Source organism: Neophocaena asiaeorientalis, unplaced genomic scaffold (assembly GCF_003031525.2).
Source record: "Neophocaena asiaeorientalis asiaeorientalis breed wild unplaced genomic scaffold, Neophocaena_asiaeorientalis_V1.1 scaffold154, whole genome shotgun sequence".
Taxonomy (NCBI): domain Eukaryota; kingdom Metazoa; phylum Chordata; class Mammalia; order Artiodactyla; family Phocoenidae; genus Neophocaena; species Neophocaena asiaeorientalis.
The window spans coordinates 3144709-3161953 of record NW_020172982.1 but is presented as its reverse complement, the minus strand read 5'-3'; the positions used below and the strand labels follow the sequence as shown (position 1 = coordinate 3161953).

The 17245-nt window shown below is 38.0% G+C and overlaps 1 protein-coding gene across 2 annotated transcripts in view; it reads left to right on the top strand.

Moving 5' to 3' along the window:
- Positions 1 to 15107, top strand: part of ZNF385D (zinc finger protein 385D) — a 322651-nt gene extending 307544 nt beyond the window's left edge. The window contains exons 6-8 of one of the 2 annotated variants that reach the window (XM_024742048.1): positions 5512 to 5690; positions 6736 to 6837; positions 14730 to 15107. In XM_024742048.1, coding sequence (XP_024597816.1) covers positions 5512 to 5690; positions 6736 to 6837; positions 14730 to 14963 — 515 coding nt within the window. In that variant the 3' untranslated portion in view covers positions 14964 to 15107. The remainder of the gene's footprint in view (positions 1 to 5511; positions 5691 to 6735; positions 6838 to 14729) is intronic. The other variant, XM_024742049.1, reaches the window with a different exon arrangement.
- The last annotated feature ends 2138 nt before the right edge of the window (positions 15108 to 17245 follow it).

Below are 17245 nucleotides of genomic sequence, written 5' to 3'. Positions count from 1 at the left end.
CTTTTATAAATAACTAAGACAACATCATATCTGTTATACTATGGGAGTGTTTAATTTGTCCATTTATTGAGTGTTTATTATGTGAAAACCTTTTTGCCGGGTTCTCTTGGTTAATGGATATGAAAGCAGTGGAGCATTTTCCCATGATTTTAAGGGCCTTGTTTCTAAGTAGCAGAGATGGGTGCAAATAAGGATTGTTAAGTGCATGTCTAAAGCAGCACAGGAAATCCTCCATCTTCCTTGTAGTCCATTGTTATAGATAAAAGAGGCTTTCTGGATGCCTGAAAATTCTCATGTGCTGGTATGTCCAGGGTTACTGCCATATCAATTCCACATGTTTATCTTCCCATCAAACCCAGCCAGTGCTCCTCTTACTGGTTCCCAGGGTCTGCAGAGCTCTTTCCTGAGCTGTCTTTGGACACCGAGTCCATCCCCACTGGTGCTGTGTGGCTGGCCTCCCCTTCTGTTCCCACTTCATAGCTCTTCCTCAGAAGACCTTTCTGATGCTAAAAGCAAAGTTCTCCTCTCCTCTGTTTCCCTTGTCTCTACTTTCACCTCTGCCATTTGGACTTGTGATGCATTACTGATGAATCAACAAATTACTTTCAACCAGGGAGCTAACAGAAATAACAGTTTTTTACTCATTGGTGGCATTCCTTGGTCACCTGGTACCATAGATGCCATTCTGGGTGCTTACTGTTTGTTGATATGCTGATAAAATAAACCAAAGATTTCATTTCAAAGACAAAATAAAATTAAGATTGACATGGAAAATACATAGTATATATGAGGTCAGGGTAATAAAAGGTTAATTTGACATTTAGTGGATTAAAAAAAAGAGAGAACATGGAAGCTCTTGATGCCAATTATACCCTTCAGGTGTAGAGATTCAAAACAACTTTCTTTCCTTAGGACACACAGAGTTGGACTATAATGCCATTTCACTGAATGTTATAAATAAACACATCTAAAAACACCTTTGCATTTTGCTGTTTGTATGGAGGCTGACCACTTTCCTGCCCATGTATCTATAAGCTGGAATCATCTGAACTTGTCAATGAGAAGGTAACTAAACTATCACTGGCATTCACGTGGGTTTGCTAAGGATCTAGTCTAACACTATTAAATCTCATCTCTTGGGCATTCTGGAAAATTGAACTTTAAAGTATTGAAATGTATTTTATAGAAAGGTGAATTTTGCAACTCTACCAGGATACATTTCCCTATAAAATGAATCTCTCTGAAACTTCCTTTGTACTGTTTAGACAGTCAATCTGACAGCTTGAACTGAGGCTTAAAAATAGCCATATTTTGTACCTATAATACTCCTTATGAAAATCTATCCTAAGGAAATAACCTTAGGATAGATTTTAAAAGATTAACAAGTAGGATGTTCATTACAAAATAATTATACAGGGAAAAAAAGAAAATAATCCAAATGTCTAATATTAGATAAGTGGTTAAATATATAACGTTCATGTATTGTAAGCCTATGCTGTCATTAAAAATCATGTGCATTTTTAAAAGTATGTATAATTCCAAGGAAAGTTCTATACAAAATTACTTTAACTAAGTTATCCAGACTTTTTAAAATGCACATATACAAATAGAAAATAAAAGACTGGTGCATGATGACCACCATTAATATTTTGATATGCTTCTCCTTGATGGAACTCTGGGTTTTATTCCATTTTAAAGAAATTTCCCCAATTTTCCTGATGACCTAGAGAATGATTGATTTAATTTTAAAAAGTCATTTGCCAGTTTTCTTGCTCACCCACCTTTCCTTTATGCCAGTACCTAACTTAAGAGCCATCTAAAAAAGGAAGTTGCAAAAATGATGAGGAATTAAAGGGAAGGCTAGCATCCATTCACTCTGCAGCACATATTATTTTGATTTTTGCAGATACGATATCTTGACCCAAGGCAATCAAAAGAAAACAAATAAAAAAGGCAAACAAAATCAGTATTTCTAGGAGCATGATGACTTGCTGCATTTAAACTGTGGTTGGAGAACCGTTTCACATTTCAGGAATCATGGAAGCTTCAAACGAATGTCATTGTCAGTGATGGCCTTTTAAAAGTGACGGGAAGAAAATAGTCCATTTAAAGTACAGAAGCAGCTTTGCAATGGCCCTACCGTGCAATCACAGGGGAAGGCACAAGCCTTGCGAGATATTTACACATTGTTGGAACCTGAGGTATCCAAACCTGCCATCACAAAGCCACTGTCATTTATTATAGCATCCTGGTTCCGGGTGCTCTGCTGAGCAGAAAGGAGCATTACAAGAAAACAAGGGGAAGGGGGATTTGAAAGACTCAAATTAAAATCCGAGTTTAGAAAAGACTTCATTAACAAAATAGAAAAATTAAAGGTACTATGAGAGATTCCTGTGTCACTGGAATTCAGCTAGCTCAGACATCCTTAGTGGATTTCTAGCTAAATCCCCATAGCTCTAAGGACTTAATTAGAAATCCACTTTCTACCTGCCAGTAACTTCAAGTAGTGTTTGCTTTGTGAGCTGGGCAAGTAACTTAACCTTTCTGAGTCTCAGTTTGTTATCTCTAAAACGGGCATGATAATAGCACCTAAACTCGTGGCTGGCTAAGAGCAGGTAAATAATTTATCACAATATGTGCAATGTTTAAAACATAAAATAAGTATCGGTTCTCCTAATAGTCACTATTTTAGAGTATTCATACACATTTGATCTCTCAAAAACATAAATGCTTGCAAATTAAGAGTAGTACATCTCTCCTTAATTGTAGCTGTACTTGAAGGAAAATCAGCTACCTTTACAGGCTGTTCAAGCTTTGAGATCTTATAAAATGATCTAATATCTATTTAATTATGACTGACAAGCCGCTACTAGATGCAGGGGGTTACATTGCACAAACGTTCCACTCTATGTGATGATGAATAGTAACCCCAGAGTCTATTAGCTGACGTTTTTCACCCAATCTCAGCACAATTTTAACCACACGTGTTTGGTGTGTGTGTGCGTGCACGTGTGTGTAAGGCATGCATGAGTGTGTATATTTAACTTTCCTATCTTTACTAGCTTCTGTGGAGAGACTACACTGAAATAATAATGCTAATGACACAGTGATTTTTCTGAGGTTGGGTATTTCTCCAATGCTCACGTATCTTCTGTTTCTCTCCCTCCCCTAGGGACAGGACATAGGTGGGTCTTAGCTTGCCAGAGATAATATGGAGAATGTCTGTTTTCTGGATTTTTACTTACTGCTGCTATTGGTAGCAACTTAGTATTGGGAGCAACTTTTTTGAATTTCTTCTCCTCCTAACCCATCTGTCACTCAATCCTGAGGCAAGCCACCCACGCCTGACTCTTTTTTGTCCTCCCAGGCAAGATGAAGTACTTCCATATCAGTGAATAGGTAGAAACAGTTTTCTGAACCATTCTGGTTGCCACTATCAAACGCCAGCTCAAATCACATAGGATATTAACCAGAGTGAGTCAAGGGGCCTTCGAGAAAGTCAGGATGAGGGGCTTCCCTGGTGGCGCAGCGGTCGAGAGTCCGCCTGCCGATGCAGGGGACACGGGTTCGTGCCCCGGTCCGCGAAGATCCCACATGCCGCGGAGCGGCTGGACCCCGTGAGCCATGGCCGCTGAGCCTGCGCTTCTGGAGCCTGTGCTCCGCCACGGGAGAGGCCACGACAGTGAGAGGCCCGCGTACCGCAAAAAAAAATAAGGTCAGGATGAGAATTTGTCTCTTACTGACTGCTACTTAGACATTTCTAAGCCACAGCGGCCCCAGGAAAGCTTCTCAGTTTGACTATAGAGGTTGCATGGGAAAAAAATATTTTGATAAAATCACCTGTTTGGATAGAGAAGGTTGGATAACCCTCTACTCACATAGTGGCACAAAAGCTTCGAATTTGTAGGAAGATGGTATAAATGAAGGTAGGAGAAAACAGTGTGTGTGTGTGTGTGTGTGTGTGTGTGTGTGTGTGTATACATATATATATATGCATATATATACTCATTCATTAGTTATTTGTGTAGGTATGTATTGCTCACCAGAACATTGCTTGCCCTACTCTCATTTATGGTATCTTCATACAAAGCAGAAAGCATTAGGTCACTATATTGCAGTGGACATGGGTGAAAGTGAACCCCGGGGCAGCCTCACTGCTACCACCACCACTACCACATGGTTCTTTGACTCCGTATTTCAGCCTCTCCCGTCTTCTCACAAAACGTTGACTTTTTTCTCTCTCCTTACTATGTTGAGATATGAACATTTTCATTGCTGTGCATAAGAAAATGAGATTCAAAGTGGGGAACCTAAGTGGTAAAAATATGCATTTTTTAATATTGGACTCAGTAAAGGTATCATTTTACAAGAGAGAAACGTATGGCTCTAAACCTGTTCCGTATGTGCATTGCCTCTTATTGAAGACATGGGTGATTGACACGGAGCTGGAGAGCCCTCAGCATCTCTTCTTCATTGATATGGAATGATTCTGAGAGGCTGGCCCAAGAACCAGAAGTTAAGAATTTCTCTTTTTTTCTCTGCTTCCAGAACTGATAACAACCTAATAAATACAATTAGGAAGGTGAAACCCCTAAATCAGGATTTAGAAAACCAGAATGGCAGAAAGGACATCCATGATTACAAGAGAAAATTTCATAGCAAAAACATATGGCTAAATGAGAAAAGTAAAGAATACTTATCAACTCCAAGGAGAAGGAAATTGTGAGCAAAGTTTTTGAAAGCAAACTGCCATCCTGAATTTTATTGTTTAAAAAAAGCAAATCTTGATAAGTAGAATTACATTAGTTATGTGGGACAGCCAAAAGATGTGACTGGTTTAATAAAAAGAAGGGTTTCTTTACAGTGTATCTGCTTAGCCGGTGAATCCCCCCGTTTTTTACTCATTTGTTTATATTTGAAATTTCATAGCCAATCAGTGTGAACTTTGCTATTCTAATAGGACTTTTTTTTTCCAGAGTCATTAAGATCTCTATACAATTACTCTCCCTCTTTGATCCTAAACCCCATAGCCAGGAAAGCTTGTTTGTATTCTATTTAGAAAGTGGGCATTTAATTAGTGCCACTTCTGTAAACACACCGTGTTTAAACTGATTTACACTTGTTACACCTCACCTCCAACTACACCTGTAGCAACTAAATCACTCTTCCTCATCAGCTATCATTTATGTCTTATTAGCATCAAGAGGAAATGAAAAGAAGTCACACCCATTTAATTTCATCTCAGGACTTTTGAGTTCAGTTCCTGTACTGACGGTGCTTATTTGTAAAACAGGACATTATAAAAAGATGAGTGATTAAGTTATGTTATATAAGGTGATCAGAGCACATTGTTACAGTTTTCTATGTCATAAGCATATTTCAAGCACAATCCCTGGAAGAACTGCATTCAAACTCGGCATCACATCATGTTGTGGTGTTGTATCGTTTCTTGGAGGAGATTACTAACTAAGATTTTCCCCCTCTTTTTTCTTTTCTAAATATTCCTGGCAGGTACTAAGCACAAAACGATGCTAGAAGCTCGGAACGGCAGTGGGACTATCAAAGCCTTCCCTAGGGTAGGTGTGAAAGGCAAAGGACCAGTGAATAAGGGGAATACAGGCCTGCAGAACAAAACGTTTCACTGTGAAATCTGTGATGTGCATGTCAACTCGGAAACACAGCTTAAACAGGTAGGCGGTACCCATTCTAGAAGTGAAAACAGAAGGGGGTCACGCACGAGCAGACTGTGTGCTTCCTCTGTTCCCTTTCTTTTCTGTTTTTCTCTCCCATCCAACCATCTATCCATCCATCCATCCATCCGTCCATCCATCCATCCACTTAGCTTTTATTCACTCTCCTTATTTATTTATGCATATTTTGGTTGGTTAAAGGAATACTAAAATGTAATGGCTTCTAAGATCTTTCCGAAATTGCCTGAAATGAGTCTGTGCTATTTTTGTATATGAAGAGTGGGAGGAAAGGGGGTAGTAGATCTTTTCTTTACCAGGTTTCCCACTCAAAAGTGTTGATTTCCTTTAAAGGTCAATTTTCAATGTTCCATTTTTACTTGTTTAGATATTTACATGCTACCACTAATTTTATGCTGTGCTCTTCTTTTATTTTATGTACGCTATTACATGGTGGTGTACTGTATTTCTAAATCCTGCAGCCACCTGCTAACAAGATGACTAATCCTGTTGCATTCACTTTTACTCTGAATAGCCTTCCAAAGAGATCAGTTCTACGTTTCTAGTTGAAGTCCCAGCCCTCATGTTTTATATGCATACGTACATTCTTGCACTGATTTTTACACACCTTAGTTATTTATCTTTAGAATTTAAGGGGTTGACATTTGGCTGTACAAATGTGAGGATAAATATTAGTATGGAAATAAATTCATGCCCGCCTGGCCATCTTTGTTTATTTGCACATAAAATTCCTTCAGACATTTATTTCCTTTGTAAATGTCCATAAAACGAGATCTGTGCAGTAATAAGGAAAAATGCTGGGAAAAAGAAGACCCTGTTATTTGTTTAAAATAGACTAAAACGGCTAGCACAAAGGTATCTCTCCTCAAAGCATCAGCGTCTGAGGACAAAAGTGCACGCTCTTGTATTTTTGTCTTTCTTCAACTTGCATGAAATAATTAATATCCTGCCCCAGGTTAAAATAATATTTATGAAGGGTTTGGGGGATAATTTTTTTAAAGCTGTCATTTTTAATTGCTTTTAATAGCATATTAGCAGTAGAAGGCACAAAGACAGAGCTGCTGGGAAGCCCCCGAAACCTAAATACAGTCCTTACAACAAACTGCAGAAGGCAGCACATCCGCTGGGGGTGAGTGTCCTTTTTGCTTCCCAATAGAGAGTAGCCTTTCTTTCTTTTTTTTTATTTAATAAATTTATTTATTTGTTTATATTTTATTTTTGGCTGCATTGGGTCTTCGTTGCTGCACACAGGCTTTCTCTAGTTGTGGTGAGCAGGGGCTACTCTTGGTTGTGGAGCGTGGGCTTCTCACTGCGGTGGCTTCTCTTGTTGTGGAGCATGGGCTCTAGGTGCCTGGGCTTCAGTAGCTGTGGCACGCAGGCTCAGTAGTTGTGGCACACGGGCTTCACTGCTCCGTGGCATGTGGGATCTTCCCGGACCAGGGCTCGAAACCGTGTCCCCTGCATTGGCAGGAGGATCCTTAGCCACTGTACCACTAGGGAAGCCTGAGAATAGCCTTTCATGTCCTGCAGTCTACTCACTGAACTTGGATTTTTTTTTGTCAGTTACTAAATGAAACAAATGGAAGATACCTAAGTAAAGACAAACAATTGATTTGAAAGTCCAACTCCTACTCCACCAACAGATCATTGGTTTCATGAGTTGTTTGAGTGTTTTGTCACCATTAGCCAAAGTCCGACGTCTTATCTTTTTAGTTGGGCACAGGTTTACAGCAGAGCATGGGGATGGGAGGAAAACCAAACTCTTTTGTGTCAGGTAGGTAATCGCATGAAATCTGGACTTGAGGTTAGTGGATACTATTAGGAAAAGGTCGGTGAAAACAAATTCTTGCATCTCCTTTTTAAGGTCTTCAGGAGACAAAGCACCAGCATTGTTGATTCCCTCAACAATTTTGTCTTTTGAATAACACACTCTCAAAGACATGGCTCCTTTTAAAAATTATTCACCTAAGGACACTATCTAAGGCCTGGGAAATATTTCCTGAGACATGCCCTCTTGTTTTAGATTAGTAAACATATTAGTACTGATGTCCTGACCTAGAATTTTTGTAGGATTTTAAGGGAAGTCTGTAAACCTCCTGACATCTTAAGCTAATATTTATAAGCATATGCTTTTGTTCTGGTTGAAATGACGATAGCTTACATCTAAGAGACCCAGGGCTCTGCATTGTTTAGCTGTAATAAACCATAACTGTGTGCATAAAAAAATTAAGATGAAGAACAATTGATCTACAGTATGTGCTGAATTATGCATTTTGAAATCTGTTTTCTTCAAAATAGATCTTATTAATAATCAGTGCTACTGTGTGCTGCTGACACATGAAAATACAGTTAAAGGAAAACTGTAGTCATCCATTATGAGACCTCAGAATGAGTTGACCCAATTAATTTAGTAGCATCACCCATTTTTATTCAAATGAAGTCATCTTACTCTCTTGCATAGAATCAATTTTAGCTGCATTGAGTGGCTGTGAATTCTGCATGGAACTGATGTTTCAGCACCACTAGTGATAACCTGAGTGCTCTTTCTGACCTACGTAGATGAAGCTTTCAACAATCAAGTGAATGGTTCTTAAATAAACAGAGAAGTCAAATTGTGTTAATGTTAGTTTCCAAACCTCCTGTTTAACTGTCACTGTTACTATTTCCATAAATGGGACCATTCCCTTCCTGAGAACAGCCATCTTACTAATGCTACTAGTCAGAGAATGAACTGATTTTATATAGTAGGTTTGAGAGAATGTTGCTACCAATGAAAGCAAAACACGTCAAACTTTTAGGGAAGATAAGTTTTCTTTGCTTCTTTATTGAAAGTGGAATTTCATTATTTTTATAATGTCTCTTGATTGGTACTCACATCTTACTAGGATACTCACTTGACATACTTGCATAGTCTAATAGTAGCTGACAGCATTAATTAATCTCTCTTTAAAAATGTCTATACCCTGCTAGTTAAAATGTGTGTAAAGAGTGCAGTAAAAAATTCCCTGTTTTTCCTCAAGATGAATACTTTCCTCATGAGGCATATTTATCACAAAAATAAAATAGAGAGCTGGAACTCCTGGCTTGGGGTCTCTTCCCTCCTCCATCACTAAACTGCCCTGGAGCCCAAAGGGAAGGTGGCCTCACTGAGGCTGCCAGCTCTGGAAGGGCCCCAGCAGCCAAAGCTGCAGCGGTCCTGAGGGCCATGGGCCGGATCACTCATCCTGGGGTAAGCCAGCTGCCATGTCATGAGGACACTCAAGCAGCCCTAAGGAGAGATCCATGTAGCAATGAACTAAGGCCTCCTACCTAGAGCCACATGACCGTGTAGATGACAGGCTTTTGGCACTCCAGCCAGGCATGAGGGCTGTACCTCTGAGGTGGGAGAGCCAAGTTCAGGACAGTGGTCCACAAGAGTCCTCCCAGCTCCACATAATATCAAATGATGAAAATATCCCAGAGATCTCCATCTCAACACCAAGACCCAGCTCCACTCAACGACCAGCAAGCTACAGTGCTGGACACCCTATGCCAAACAACTAGCAAGACAGGAACACAAACCCATCCTTTAGCACAGAGGCTGTCTAAAATCATAAAAAAGCCACAGACACCCCAAGACACACCACCAGACATGGACCTGCCCACCAGAAAGGCAAGATCCAGCCTCATCCACCAGAACACAGGCACTAGTCCCCTCCACCAGGAAGCCAACACAACCCACTGAACCAATCTTAGCCACTGGGAACAGACACCAAAAACAATGGGAACTAGGAACCTGCAACCTGCAAAAAGGAGACCCCCAAACACAGTAAGTTAAGCAAAATGAGAAGACAGAAAAACACACAGCAGACAAAGGAGCAACATAAAAACCCACCAGACCTAACAAAAGAAGAGGAAATAGACAGTCTACCTGAAAAAGAATTCAGAATAATGATAGTAAACATGATCCAAAATCTTGGAAATAGAATGGACAAAATGCAAGAAATGTTTAACAAGGACTTAGGAGAACTAAAGAGCAAACAAACAGTGATGAACAACACAATAAATGAAATTAAAAATTCTCTAGAAGGGATCAATAGCAGAATAACTGAGGCAGAAGAACAGATAAGTGACCTGGAAGATAAAATAGTGGAAATGACTACTGCAGAGCAGAATAAACAAAAAAGAATGAAGAGAATTGAGGACAGTCTCAGAGACATCTGGAACAACATTAAATGCACCAACATTCAAATTATAGGGCTCTCAGAAGAAGAAGAGAAAAAGAAAGGGACTGAGAAAATATTTCAAGAGATTATAGTAGAAAACTTCCCTAATACGGGAAAGGAAATAGTTAATCAAGTCTAGAAAGTGCAGAGAGTCCCATACAGGATAAATCCAAGGAGAAACGTGCCAAGACACGTATTAATCAAACTATCAAAAATTAAATACAAAGAAAAAATATTAAAAGCAGCAAGGGAAAAAAATCAAATAACACACAAGGGAATCCCCATAAGGTGAACAGCTGATCTTTCAGCAGAAACTCTGCAAGCCAGAAGGGACTGGCAGGACATATTTAAAGTGACGAAAGGGGAAAACCTACAATCAAGATTACTCTGCCCAGCAAGGACCTCATGCAGATTTGACTGAGAAATTGAAACCTTAACAGACAAGCAAAGCTAAGAGAATTCAGCATCACCAAACCAGCTTTACAACAAATGCTAAAGGAACTTCTCTAAACAGAAAACACAAGAGAAGTAAAAGACCTACAATAACAAACCAAAAACAATTAAGAAAATGGTAATAGGAACATACATATCATTACCTTAAATGTAAATGGATTAATTACTCCCACCAAAAGACATAGAATGGCTAAATGGATACAAAAACAAGACCAGTATATATGCTGTCTACAAGAGACCCACCTCAGACCTAAGGACAGATACAGACTGAAAGTGAGGGGATGGAAAAAGATATTCCATGCAAATGGAAATCAAAAGAAAGCTGGAGTAGCAATTCTCATATCAGACAAAATAGACTTCAAAACAAGAGAGACAAAGAAGGACATTACATAATGATCAAGGGCTCAATCCAAGAAGAAGATATAACAATTGTAAATATTTCTGCACCCATCATAGTAGGGGACACACAATCTTAGTAGGGGACTTTAACACCCCACTTTCACCATTGGACAGATCATCCAAAATGAAATTAAATAAGGAAACAGAAGCTTTAAATGATACATGAAACAAGATGGACTTAATTGATATTTATAGGACATTCCATACAAAAACAACAGAATACACGTTCTTCTCAAGTGCTCATGGACCATTCTTCCGGGTAGATCATATTTTGGGTCACAAATCAAGCCTTGGTAAATTTAAGAAAATTGAAATCAGATCAAGTATCTTTTCTGACCACAACGCTGTGAGACTAAATATCAATTACAGGAAAAAAAGCTGTAAAAAATAAAACCACATGGAGGCTAAACAATACACTACTTAATAACCAAGAGATCAGTGAAGAAATCAAAGAGGAAATCAAAAAACCTAGAAACAAATGACAATGAAACATGATGATCCATAACCTATGGGATGCAGCAAAAGCAGTTCTAAGAGGGAAGCTTATAGCAATACAATCCTACCTTAAGAAACAAGAAATATCTCAAATAAACAACCTAACCTTACACCTAAAGCAATTAAAGAAAGAAGAACAAAAAACCCCCCAAAGATAGCAGAAGGAAAGATATCATAAAAATCAGATCAGACATAAATGAAAAAGAAATGAAGGAAACTGTAGCAAAGATCAATAAAACTAAAAGCTGGTTCTTTGAGAAGATAAACAAAAATGATAACCCATTAGCCAGACTCATCAAGAAAAAAAAGGGAGAAGACTCAAATCAACGGAATTAGAAATGAAAAAAGGAGAAGTAACAGTTGACACTGCAGAAATACAAAGGATCAAGAGAGATTACTTCAAGCACCTATATGCCAATAAAATGGACAACCTGGAAGAAACGGACAAATTCGTAGAAATGCACAGCCTTCCGAGATTGTAAAGCAATTATACCCCAATAAAGATGTTTAAAAAAAATAAATAAATAAAAAAATAAAAGAATCATACACCATGATCAAGTGGGGTTTATCCCAGGAATGCAAGGATTCTTCAATATATGCAAATCAATCAATGTGATACACCTTATTAACAAATTGAAGGAGAAAAACCATATGATCAACTCAATAGATGAAGAGAAAATTTTCGACAAAATTCAACACCCATTTATGATTAAAAAACCTCCAGAAAGTAGGCTTAGGGGGAACTTTCCTCAACATAATAATGGCCATATATGACAAACCCACAGCCAACATTGTCCTCAATGGTGAAAAACTGAAACCATTTCCACTAAGATCAGGAACAAGACAAGGTTGCCCACTATCACCACTGTTATTCAACATACTTTTGGAAGTTTTAGCCACAGCAATCAGTGAAGAAAAAGATATAAAAGGAATCCAAATCGGAAAGGAAGAACTAAAGCTGTCATTGTGTGCAGATGACATGACACTATACATAGAGAATCCTAAAGATGCTACCAGAAAACTACTAGAGCTAATCAATGAATTTGGTAAAGTAGCAGGACACAAAATTAGTGCACAGAAATCTCTGGCATTCTTATACACTAATGATGAAAAATCGGAAAGTGAAATTAAGAAAACACTCCCATTTACCATTGCAACAAAAAGAATAAAATATCTAGGAATAAACCTACCTAAGGAGAAAAAAGACCTGTATGCAGAAAATTATAAGACACTGATGAAAGAAATTAAAGATGATACAAAAAGATGGAGAGATATACCATGTCCTTGGATTGGAAGAATCAACATTATGAAAATGACTTTACTACCCAAAGCAATCTACAGATTTAATGCAATCCCTATCAAACTACCACTGGCATTTTTCACAGAACTAGAACAAAAAATTTCACAATTTGCATGGAAAAACAAAAGACCCCGAATAGTGAAAGCAATCTTGAGAAAGAAAAACGGAGCTGGAGGAATCAGGCTCCCTGACTTCAGACTATACTACAAAGCTACAGTAATCAAGACAGTATGGTACTGGCACAAAAACAGAAATATAGATCAATGGAACAGGATAGAAAGCCCAGAGATAAACCCATGCACATATGGACACCTTATCTTTGATAAAGGAGGCAAGAATATACAGCGGAGAAAGGACAGCCTCTTCAATAAGTGGTGCTGGGAAAACTGGACGGCTACATGTAAAATAATGGAATTAGAACATTCCCTAACACCATACACAAAAATAAACTCAAAATAGATTAAATACCTAAATGTAAGGCCAGACACTATCAAATTCTTAGAGGAAAACGTAGGCAGAACACTTTAGGACATAAATCACAGCAAGATCCTTTTTGACCCACCTCCTAGAGAAATGGAAATAAAAATATACAAATGGAACCTAATGAGACTTAAAAGCTTTTGCACAACAAAGGAAACCATAAACAAAACAAAAGGCAACCCTCAGAATGGGAGAAAATATTTGCAAATGAAGCAATTTCCAAAGGATTATTCTCCAGAATTTACAAGCAGCTCATGCAGCTCAAGATCAAAAAAACAAACACCCCAATCCAAAAATGCGGAGAAGACATAAATAGACATTTCTCCAAAGAAGATATTCAGATTGCCAACAAACACATGAAAGACTGCTCAATATCATTAATCATTAGAGAAATGCAAATCAAAACTACAATGAGGTATCACCTCACACCTTTCAGAATGGCCATCATCAAAAAATCTGCAAACAATAAATGCTGGAGAGGGTGTGGAGAAAAGGGAACCCTGTTGCACTGTTGGTGGGAATGTAAATTGATACAGTCACTATGGAGAACAGTATGGAGGTTTCTTAAAAAATGTAAAATAGAACTACCATATGACCCAGCAATCCCACTACTGGGCATATACCCTGAGAAAACCATAATTCAAAAAGAGTCATGTACCACAATGTTCATTGCAGCTCTATTTACAATAGCAAGGACATGGAAGCAGCCTAAATGTCCATCAACAGGTGAATGGATAAAGAAGATATGGCACAGATATACATGGAATATTACTCAGCCATAAGAAGAAACGAAATTGAATTATTTGTAGTGAGGTGGATGAACCTAGAATCTGTCATACAGAGTGAAGTAAGTCAGAAAGAGAAAAACAAATACCATATGCTAACACATATATATGGAATCTAAAAAAAAAAAAAAAAGGTCATGAAGGACCTAGGGGCAAGACGGGAATAAACACGCAGATTTACTAGAGAATGGACTTGAGTATAGGGGGAGGGGGAAGGGTAAGCTGGACAAAGTGAGAGAGTGGCATGGACATATATACACTACCAAACGTAAAATAGTTAGCTGGTGGGAAGCAGCCGCATAGCACAGGGAGATCAGCTCGGTGCTTTGTGACCACCTAGAGGGGTGGGATAGGGAGGGTGAGAGGGAGGGAGATGCAAGAGGGAAGAGATATGGGGACCTATGAATATGTATAACTGATTCACTTTGTTATAAAGCAGAAAGTAACACACCATTGTAAAGCAATTATACTCCAATAAAGATGTTAAAAAAAAAAAAAATAAAGTACTTTCTTGGAGGACTTTGTAACATCATAGGTCAAGCCATTTTCCGGGATCTTCCAATGTTCCCAAAAGGAAAGATGTTCTACACTTTACATTATTTTTTAAAATTTATTTTATTGAAATACAGTTGATTTACAATGGTGTGTTAATTTCTGCTGTAAAGCAAAATGATTCAGTTATACATATATATTGTTTTTCATGTTCTTGTCCATTTTGATTTATCTCAGGATATTGAATATAGGTTTCCCACTTTGCGTGATTTTTATCATCAGTTCCCAGGTGTGAGTTTATCTTTGTAGTTGTTGACTGCTGTATTTTAAAAGCTGCTCACCCTTTTGGATTCTCATTGTAGACTCTAAGACTTTTGTTCATCTACTCTTTTTTTTCCCCCTTACCTTGCAGGTAAAATTAGTATTTTCAAAAGAACCTTCAAAGCCTTTGGCTCCACGAATTCTACCAAACCCTCTGGCAGCTGCAGCGGCTGCTGCGGCTGTGGCAGTAAATTCCCCCTTCAGCCTCCGAACTGCTCCAGCAGCCACACTGTTCCAGACTTCTGCAGTCCCTCCAGCCCTCCTGCGGCCAGCTCCTGGACCCATTCGGACCGCCCACACTCCTGTGCTGTTTGCTCCTTACTGAATTCCAAATGGGAGTAACTGTACTGCAATAATTTTTCAAAAAACACAAAACAAAAAGAGAACTATGCAGTGTTTATTTATAGTTTAAAGTATACCTGAAGAGCCAGGACTTTTGATAGTGAATTGAAAAGATTATTAAAAAAAATGGTTTAGGGGTGGGAGGGAAGGGTGGTATTTTCTCCAAATTAAAGCATTCCTCTTGAACATTGAGTGTTTTAGAAGTGATCTCCAGCATTGACTTGTAGTGGTATCTAGAACTTCTGAAGCCTTTGTGACTGTGCTTTTGGGCACTTGTTTCCCCCTGCATTGTCTTTCCTGCTTTATGAGACAGCTATACATTGTCTAAGGGCATTAACTGGTTCCAATGTATATATAATAATTTACTCTGTAGATTAAAATAATACAAAAAAAAAAAAAAAGAAAAAATCACAAAAAACAAAAGCAACACTGTGAATAGTAGTACCCGTGCTGTTCCTCTTGCTATGACAGCAATTCCTGGGTATTTATCCCAACAAAAGTAGATACAGTAGATGTCTTGTAAAAACAATAGTGCTGTGTCTCAATCTATGCCACTAGGTTTTCAAGAATTGCAAAAGGTAGAACGAACAACTATTTCATGCCTGTAAGCAGTCAAAAACTAAACACCACTGGATGGTGTGGGGAAGGTCCCTGGTTCTCATTCTCCCATCCTACCCAGCTTGGAGATGACTTTAAGTTCAGAATAAAAGAACAAGGCTAAGCATAGAGGTGGGAGAGATTAATAAAAATGGTTTCTTACAAAGTACTTTTCCCTCCCTCTGGAACAGTGTTGCTGGAAATAGGAAGTGTTTGTAAAGCACCTATATCTGAAAACAGGTAAACCCATGCATCATAGGTGTTCAGAAAGAAATCAGTATAACAATTCTGTTTCAAGGATAATGGATGATCCTAACCTAGCATGATAATGCAAAGTAAAGATTTTTCTTAGTGCATATCCAATAAAAACAAAGAATATTGCATCTCTGCAATACCCCCTTTATATCAAACCAGTAGGGTTGTCTCTTCAGCAAAGGTTTCTGCTTTGACTATGATGGTAGACATTAGCTATTGTTGTGGGGGGTTTTGTTGTTTTTTTAGATTTCCTACTGACATGATATAAACAATTAATATATATTTAAATATTAGTAAAACAAGAAAAATGAATCTGCATTAATTTCAGACCAAGGATGTAGAGTTAAAAAAATACTGGTAAGATGCATTTGACCATCATTTCTCTAGTGGAGTTGTGAAACACTGACAGCCTTCAATATTCACCATAAGGCTGAAAGGAGTTGATGTTTTACCTTTAAAACAAGATTTTTCAGGGGTATATATAAATATATGTATATTGTATATATGTTAGAAAGATTAAGAGAATAACTTATAAAAAGAAAATCTATATAAAATAATTATATAACCATCCCGTGTTACATGTTATCATTAAGTTGGTAACAAATGGCATAAAAATAGCTGTGCCTTTAATTTGTGATAAAGGCTATTTGCTTTTTCCCATAGAAAGCTAACATATACCTATCATTATGATGGGGTTTGATGCAGCCAGTCTGTTGCATTAATAAGAATAATGACACTCAAACTTAGAACAATGAAAACATGTACAAATCCACCCTATCAGATTTAGGTTTAGAGAAAAAAAAATATTTTTGAAAGGTTTTGTAAAGACTATTTAAAAATATAGGGAAAGGCTGCATATGGCCTTCCTGAAACTGCTCTTATCTAAACTGTAGTAGACTTTTGAGAGGTCTAAAGACTCAAGGTGAAACGATTTGAGAGATGGGTATTTAGTATTTGTCATTTTATATTTAAGAAACACCCATAATGTGCTTGGTGCTCAACGTTAAACATGGTCTTTGGAGTTCTTCTCCACCATCTAGCTAAAGACATTTGTCATATAAATATATCTTTAAAGCAGTTGACTTTATAGAACTTTTGTTAAACAACCAACCAAAAGAAAAAAGGAAGGAAGGAAGGGAGGAAGAAAGGAAGGAAAAGAAAAGAAAAAGTATTCCATCAGTCTTTGGTAAGAGGAATTTCAAACCATACATCTTCTGCCTGAACATGTTGGTTACAATTGAAATTTGTTTTTGAAAGTATCTGGTGATATTGCATCTGCCAGTATCTCTACTTTCTGGTGTTAGTAAGTGTTTCCTTTTTCCACCCTCAGACCCTGCTAGTTCAGCCAGGAGAGAGTTAGCTCATGAATTCTGTTGTTTGGGGCTGCCTATATCCTGTGTGACCAGCTTCTGA